The sequence below is a fragment of the Helianthus annuus genome, chromosome 11, assembly GCF_002127325.2.
Source record: "Helianthus annuus cultivar XRQ/B chromosome 11, HanXRQr2.0-SUNRISE, whole genome shotgun sequence".
Taxonomy (NCBI): Eukaryota; Viridiplantae; Streptophyta; class Magnoliopsida; order Asterales; family Asteraceae; genus Helianthus; species Helianthus annuus.
Window position 1 is genome coordinate 117,560,825 of NC_035443.2, and position 8,691 is coordinate 117,569,515.

General features: G+C 34.7%; 1 protein-coding gene across 3 annotated transcripts; it reads left to right on the top strand.

The window, feature by feature from the left end:
* The first annotated feature begins 693 nt into the window (after positions 1-693).
* LOC110895982 (dol-P-Man:Man(5)GlcNAc(2)-PP-Dol alpha-1,3-mannosyltransferase) lies at positions 694-7,548 on the top strand. Of its 3 annotated transcripts, none has more exons than XM_022143381.2 (14): positions 694-1,038; positions 1,266-1,441; positions 1,520-1,554; positions 2,679-2,816; positions 3,554-3,622; positions 3,727-3,884; positions 4,530-4,596; positions 4,717-4,770; positions 5,258-5,346; positions 5,475-5,591; positions 5,693-5,826; positions 5,904-5,982; positions 6,570-6,626; positions 7,203-7,548. In XM_022143381.2, the coding sequence occupies exons 2-14, from the start codon at positions 1,288-1,290 to the stop codon at positions 7,372-7,374; spliced, it is 1,323 nt and encodes a 440-aa protein (XP_021999073.1). In that variant the 5' UTR covers positions 694-1,038; positions 1,266-1,287; the 3' UTR covers positions 7,375-7,548. The 3 variants fall into 3 exon arrangements, with proteins under 3 accessions (XP_021999073.1, XP_021999071.1, XP_021999072.1); XM_022143379.2 differs by having other exon boundaries at positions 730-1,038; positions 1,140-1,441; XM_022143380.2 differs by having other exon boundaries at positions 730-1,038; positions 1,195-1,441.
* Positions 7,549-8,691: the final 1,143 nt, after the last annotated feature.

Sequence of the window (8,691 nt, forward strand, 5' to 3'; positions counted from 1 at the left end):
AAATGATCTTGTAGGGTAATTTTGATATTATATAGTAATTTTGTAAAATGTTCATGTAGGGTAATTTTGATCTTGTAGAGTAATTATCAAAATTACTCTACAAGTGTATCCAAATTACTCTACAACTTTATCAAACAACATACAATTCAAAATTATTCTACAAGTGTATCAAAATTATTCAGTATCAAAATTACTCTTCAAGTGTATCAAAATTACTCCGCAAGTTTATCAAACAACATACAATTGAAAATTACTCTTCAAATTCATTTGTAGAGTAATTAAGATACTCTACAAAATTACCTTACAAGATCAAAATTACCATACAAGATCATTTTTAGAGTAATTATGATACTCTATAAAATTATCTTACAAGATCAAAATTACCATACAAGATCATTTGTAATGTAATTATGATACTCTAAAAAATCAAAATTACATTAAAAACATTTTACAAAATTACTCTACAAGATCATCTGTATAGTAATTTTGATAATTACTAAATAATGACGAAAGTGTTACCGCGTTTTTTTGGTTTTTCATGTCTTTCATACGTTTTGCATGATAAGACACTTTGTACGTGACGCATACATAAGTGGCCAGGAAGCTCTTCTCTAAAAAAACAAACAGCACCAATCTTCAAAATTAAAAACTTAACCGAGTAGTGAAAAAATATTTGCAAGTTATATAATCAAGACCACGCGCTGACGTTTGGGTGTATATACGGTTTGTTTTCTCCCTTTTCTTTTTACCCTGGTATCACAAAATACACAGGTTCAAAACCCAAGCACACCTCCTTCTCCTCCACCACCTCTCCTCCACCCCTCCACCACCACCGCCGCCGTCACACTGCACCACCTCAGCCTGCCGTCGTCGCTCTCACTCCACCACCTCAGCCAGCCTCGGATTATTGTCAACAGAGGCTGACTTCCGCCACTCTCTCACTCCTTCACAAACCCTAACAAACAACCACTTGAGTAGCAACACGAAGCTCAAATCTCACCACAAGTTACACCTGTTTGTTTATCTCAGATCTGTTTGGTGAGTTTAATTTGTTTATTCTCGTTGTGTGTTTTGTTTTTTATTTGATTTTTCTCCAAGGCTTGATCTTTAAAAGTAATAAATCAATTTATTTTGTTAAGTTTTTCTTATGTGATCCCGCACTTATGGCGTGAGTTAACGTTAAGTCTTGTTAAGATGAAAAAAAGGGAATGATGGCAATTAGTTAAAGGACTAGTTTTGTAATTCACTCTACCAACTACTGTTAGCAAAACCTTCCGCCGCCGTCCCATGGCGATCTCCGCCGCCCCCAAACGGAAACCACCGAAGAGAAGATCGGAAAGTGTTATTCAAAAGATTTACAAGAACCCCAAAACCCCCTTTGCGTTTGCTCTGCTTCTTGCTGATGCTGTTCTTACTGCCCTCATCATCGCCTATGTTCCTTGTAAGTATTTTCGTCACAAATTCCTTAGATTTTAGCAATTACGTACGCTTTTGACACTTGGGTTTTGGTTGATTGTAGATACAAAGATTGATTGGGATGCTTACATGTCACAGGTCAGATTAGTTTTAGTTTTTTAGCTACATTATGATTTGGATAACTTTTATCTACAAAATCGTACTTAATTTAAACACTGCATTTATAGGCTGATCTTAAGCGATGCAAGTAGATTAATATTGGTGCTAAATTTGATTAAGTTTACCATTTTTTCTTATACAAGTTTCAATCTGCAATCTTATTCCAATGGTTGACTGGAAATAGGGGTCCTAGAAGGGTGCAAACGAGCCAAGTCGAGCCCGAGCTTGATTCAAGCTTTGTTTCTAAAGCTCGAGCTTGGCTAGCAGGTAGTTTTTCAAGCTTGAGCTTGGCTCGTTTATTTATTAATTATAAGTATTAAATTATATATAATTAAGTTATTTTTCATAATTTTTTAAATAGTAATTATTTTTATTTAAATATGTATCTGATATATTAATTAGAATTTATATAAACAGTGGGCTCGTTTAGGGTCGCGAGCTGGCTCGATCTCAATAAGTGAAGCTTGGGCTCCTTTATGAAACGAGCTTTTTTAGGCTCGGACTTGTTTAAGCTCGGCTCATTTCGAACTCTTTTTCAATCCGAGCTTGAGTAGCTTGTGAGTAGCTTGGCTCGTTTGCACCTCTGGTGCTAGTATTCATACCGGACTTGAAAACTCGAAATTTGAACCGAGTTTCAGTTTTGAGTTTTTGAATGGAGTTGAGTTCGATTCAAATATAAGATATCAAATTTGTGATTTTTGATTCGATTTGAATTTGAATTATGAATAATATTTTATTTTAATTTTTATATATGCATAATTACATGTACATCAAATTTGGGTTTTTAACTTCGTGTGTTGAATTGAATAAAGATGATGTTTTTTTTTTGGTTTCAAGTTTGTAGTAGTTTTGGAAAAATGAATTAAATAAAATTAATGTATTTTTTTTACTAAATTCAAATCGAATCAACTAGAATAGGAAGCAAATTTAAATAGTTCGAATCGTGATTCTAGGATCGAAATTTAATCCAGCTTCATATTTCAAAATTCGAATAATTCAATTCGATCAACTCAAGTAACTCGAAATTCGATTGCTAGACACCCCTAACTGTAAAAGATTATGTAATTTTTTTTTACTTAGAAATAGTTTGAGTGAGCAATCAGGTTGATGGATTTATCGAAGGAGAAAGGGATTACGGCAATCTTAAAGGGGATACAGGACCTTTGGTTTATCCGGCAGGGTTTCTTTATATATATTCCGCCATACAGTATGTTACGGGAGGCGAGGTCTATCCTGCCCAGGTGAATTCCACTTACATTTTGTACTAATTTGAAACAATTGCAGTAGCCTTTTACGATTGTTTGCCTACCCACGATTAAATGTTTATAGTAGATGATATTATAATAATAATCTTGTCCTGAAACATATGATATAAAGTTCCACTTTGCCATTTTGAATCATTTTAGGGTAGCATCATCATGTCAAGTAGTGAAAAGGTTCAATTTTTTTTGGTCTAATATTGAATTCAAGTGGATTTATATGTAGTTACTTGACATTCCGTTAAAATCCACTTGGATTCCACTTAACGTTTTGTAACTACGATGTATATTGTCCGGTTCATTTTTAACGGTTTGGAACTTGGAATCGGTTGTGTAAATCGAATATAGTGTTCGACATTTATTATATATATAATATTAATCATTTTAGGAATATAAAGTTATGTATATGTATATATTATATTATAATATTCATGAACAATCTTTATCGTGTACTCGTGTAGTAAAATTAAATACCAAATTATGCCTTTGAAAATAATTGTTTTTCTCTAAAACCGTTAAACTGCTACAATCGAACCATTAAACGGGGTTCGACCTATTCAACCAACCAACCCGGCCGGTTCGGTTTGTCTATTTCCAAAATCGTGTTTAGCGGTTCCGGGTTCGGTCCAATATTTCGTTTAAAACCAGCCGAACCGGACCATGAACACCCCTAGTATCAACAGTTTCATACTAGCTGATTGTATGTCTTGTTATTTCAGATTCTCTTTGGCTTTCTCTACATTGTGAATCTTGGAATAGTGCTATTCATCTATGTGAAGACTGATGTGGTACAAACAATTTCTGTTTATCGACAAATTGCGGATACATAAAAAACAATTTGGTGTGCATTTCAAATAGTTACTTTAGGATTTAAATTTTGTTACGTTTGCAGCTACCTTGGTGGGCCCTCACTTTGCTTTCTTTATCTAAACGGTTGCATTCGATCTTTGTTCTTCGCTTGTTCAACGACTGTTTTGCTATGACTCTTCTTCATGCTTCTTTGGTTCCACTTCTTTATCAGAAATGGCATCTTAGCTTAATTATTTTCAGGTTTTGGTGTTTATTAGCCTTTCGAGGATAATTTAAAGAGTAAACTGCCTAAATCGTCGTACCTGAGTTTTGGGCAGATTTGCCTGTTTCATCCAAAAAAGTTTTAATTTATTTTTTTCCAACTGGACCCTGAGGTTTGCAATTTATTACCATTTCCATCCAAATCGCTAACTTGTTTGTTTATTCTGTTAAGTTAGGGGTATATTTTTCTTTTAATCTATTTTTTTTTTGTTTTTTATTTTTTTTCATGATGTTTTTATATTTAAATAAATAACAATAAAACTAATTATATATTTGTTTTTTAGCTTTTAAATAAAAAGAGTAATTTTTTATATAAAACCCACCACCTAACACATCCACCACTATTTTTTTACTATTTTTTATTTTAATGTAAAAAGAGAATTAAAAATATTAAAAAAAGGTAAAATGTCCAAACTGCCCCTGAGTTAACGTTGATTTTAAACGGAGTTAGTGAATAGGATGGTACTGGCAACAAAACGCTAACCTGAAGGGTACAGTTGCAAAAAAAATCTTTTTTGGATGGATGTGACAAATCTGCCCAAACCTCAGGGACGATTTTGGCATTTTACTCTAATTTAAATGTTGTTTTTTTTGGAATTAACACGTCTTTAACTCGGTTTTCAGTGCAGCTGTTTCAGTGAAGATGAATGTGCTGCTTTATGCTCCACCTTTGCTCCTTCTCATGGTTAAGGTACACGAAACGATATATATAGAATTCTTGACATTGGTATGTGACTGTATGGATTTTGCATGCATTTTTTATTTACTCAAATGATAATTTATCTGTTTCAGTGTATCACTTTTAATACAGGCCATGGACTTCATCGGGGTGATATCAGCTTTAACAGGTGCAGCATTAGTGCAGGTGCTTATTATTTACTCATCTCTTCATGTCATATGTTTTTTTGTGTTTCATATTTGAATGCTTCATTTCATGTAGAAGGTGGCAAAATGAGTGGGTTCGGTAATGGGTCAAAACGTGTTTGGGTCAATACTGCTAGATTCACCTAAACACTTTTGTCCAATTTTTTTCTAAGTTTTTTTTTTTTTTTTTTTTTCGTTTTATGAATAATTAGTGTGTCAGGATTACAAAATCTATATTGTAACAGTATTAATCTGCTATATAGCATAAATTAATTTAGTAGGTGGTGTGCAACTATGTATTAAAATTACATTTGGTCGAAATATTGCCCATTTGACCTTTTTTTTCTTAATTTGACCTATTTAACTCTTAGAGATATAGTTTAATCCAAATCAAACCACTTTTAAAATAACGCACCAAAATTGCCAACTCTATTATTTCGTGATACGTTAAATTGTGTAACTATGGGATGACTTATGGAATTCTGCAGATTCTGTTGGGGTTACCGTTTTTGTGGTCATATCCAATTGAATATCTATCTAAGGCCTTCAATCTTGGGCGCGTGTTCATCCACTTCTGGTATCCTAATAAGCCCATAAATTTGCATAACTATGAAGCCCACACGGGATTTTGTTAGCTATAACTCATTATTCAAACGTATTATATGAAATTAGTTACTAAATTATATGATCGTTCCGTTTTGTCAGGTCTGTCAACTTCAAATTTGTCCCGGAACCAGTTTTTGTGTCAAAGGAGTTTGCTCTCATCTTACTGGTTGTTCATCTAGGTCTTCTTTTGATTTTTGTGCAATATAGATGGTGCAAGTAAGTATGAGATCCATATGCAACTAACGAGTCCCAAAAAATCATATGAACCCGCTTATATAGTTATATTACGATCGCCTTTTAAATTTATTAACTTTCAGGCATGAAGGAGGATTAGCTTCTTTCTTGCGTTCTAGATTTGTTCAAATGCGGCTCAACACAAGCATTACCAGTTCTTTCCCTCTTAAGAAAAGTCGCAACTCTAGCTCCGGAACAAAGATTCTTAAAAAAGAGCGTATGTATATTTTGACTTTTACCATGTTTTTTTGCTTGTGAAAGTTTGCTAACGATGATTGTTGGTTAATTATATAGATGTTGTTACAACCATGTTTACTGGCAATTTTGTTGGCATCGTGTGTGCTCGGTCTTTGCATTACCAGTTCTACTCCTGGTAAGTTTTTATTTATTTTTTGTTTGTTTTATATTAATGTGTAAATTGATAGCAACGTAGTACATTTAATTTTGTATATATAAGTTACACGGTTTCTTAAATTTTGTTTATATAAATATTACGTTTTTTTAAACGAGTCGATTTTGAGTTATGTTACATCTCTAACAGATTATAGGGATAAGCTAAAAGATTTAGTTTTTTAAACGAGTCGATTTAATGGGATAAGCTAAAAGATTTAATTTAATTAAAACTGAATTGAGTCAAATGGGTCAAGCTGGTCAAAAGGGCTGAAAGTCAACCGAAACATATTTTATATAGACACAAAAACCTCTTAAATTGTATTCAAAATGTCAATTTGTTTATGTAAGAATATAGTTTCTTTAATGGAAGTTAATTAATTACCACTATGTATATTTGTAAAATTCAAAAAATAGTAATACTAAAAAGTTGAATTTTTGGGTCGCCCCAACCTCACCCGACCCGTATTTGAATATATCCTTTTTACCTGTCTTTTTTTGCTACCTCTAGTATTCATTGAGCTAATTACAATGTTTAGAATCTTACAAAGAGTGTCCTATTTTATGCAGGTATTTCTATAGCTTACCATATCTTTTGTGGAGAACACCTTTTCCGACAGTTGTCAGGTATGCGAGCCAACTATCTAGGGCTGCAAACGAACTGACCTTTTTGTTCGTTAAGTATATAAATTTGTTCACGAACTGTTCATACACACCTACCGGACGATCTTTTATGTTCGTGTTCGTTCATAAAGGAATTGAACATGTTCATGTTCGTTTGTGTCCGTTCGTTAGTTTTAGATAAAGAACACAGACGAACGTATTTGCAAGTATTTAAATATAATATAAAATTAAAAATCCTACTGAATTATCGAACGTACACGAACGAACGTAAATGAACTCGTTACAGAACGTTCACGAGCATAAATGAACGAACATGGCCTTGTTCATGTTCACTCATTTAACTTAACAAACGAAATTTCTTGTTTGTGTTCGTTTGTTTATCAAACGAACGGACACAAACGAACTTGCCGACGAACGGTTCACGAATTGTTCGCTAAACGTTTGGTTCGTTTGCAGCTCTACAACCATCAAAGTTCCACCGGTTGTCTGGTTATACTCTCCTTTGGCCATCCCAAGCTGAGAAATTCTCAATTTTGATCTAAAATTGGACTTTTTTTTTTTAATATTATGGTTTTGCAGGCTGCTGTTGTTTGCAGGGGTGGAGTTCTGCTGGAATGTTTTCCCCTCCACTGTCTACTCATCCCTTGTGCTTCTATGTGTACACATAATCATCTTGTGGGGTCTGTGGCGGGCCCCACCTGAGTATCCATACGAAAATGACCGATCCCAAGCTGGAATGAAAGCCAGTTGATCATTAATCCTGCTTTGTTTGCTTTTTTGGGAGATATTTCCATTTTTGTTCTGATCTTTTTTATTTTAAATATTAACTTTTCATGACCTGTAACAGTTGGAAACTTGATTGCAAATCAACAAATATGTGATACAACTCTTCAAAATATAGATGAAATTGTCAATTTAGATGGTAGTGATACGAAATATACGACAATCATTTTCTGCTTATGTTTTCATGAGTGTTCATATTTGGTACCGATCAATCATTTTCTGCTTTATATCTGCCAATAACCTAAGTTGTTCCAAAGTGGTTGCACACCACGAGTCGCTTTTGAGAGCTGTCTTTGTACATATAATGAGATTTCGTTATCGCCGAGAGACGTTTTGAGGTCGACACGAAGTCACAGTTGGTACTGGTACCGAAGGTGGCTCCTATTGATGCTATGGTTCGACTTAGTCCTACCAAGCGGTATATTTGCATATGATGATTGCATGGAACGAACAAATAGTCGCATTGGTTTGATTGATAGTTGCATGTTGGTGTATGTTTGAAGGGATTTCAGGCCTGAATTGCACATGTTTGAAAGGATGTCTCTATGCCTTTTTAAATAACCCATCTACCTTCATTTTCGCAGTAATGAAACTCATGAACTTGTTAAATCTGTCTCTTCTATAAGATAGAGGTACAATCACTTTGTGGCTATAGAAACAGTGTCATTGTATCTAGAAATCCTTACAGCAGTCGCCAATTCAACCGGGTTATAACCTCTATGTGAAAGAGTTGATCAACGCTTTACATACTGAAGAAACACCACTTGTTCTAATCTGCAGATGACAGAACCCGAGAGGTAGTTTCGACAAGAGGGTTAATCGTTAATCCCTTCTAGATCACTGTACCAATGGAGTCTTGAGAGCTAATCTACAAAACAATAACACCGTGAGCTCGTTACAAGAAGGAGAGGTGGGGGGGGGGGGTTTCTTCTCGTAACCACCATTCGGCGTGAGAATAAATATCGTTTTAAAAAGAGTAAAGCAAGTGTGTGTTAAGAGTGAGAGTGAGAGAATTCGGATCCTTAAACCTTTGGAGGATAAGGGTTTGGAGAAGATTGTGGGCTGATGGGTCTTGAGTCAGACGTCGCTTTCGAGAAATATCCACTTGGTCCCCTCTGACACCACAAGTAGTGTGTGCAGAGGTGGAGGCGGCATGGCGCAATGTGATTGGCTACACGTCATCGTCCAAGTATAATTGTTGTCGCGTCTGTCATCAACCTTCAGTTGGGATCATGGAGCAATGAGTGACGAGGGTTGATTGGTTCCACGTAACTGTCCTTTCGTC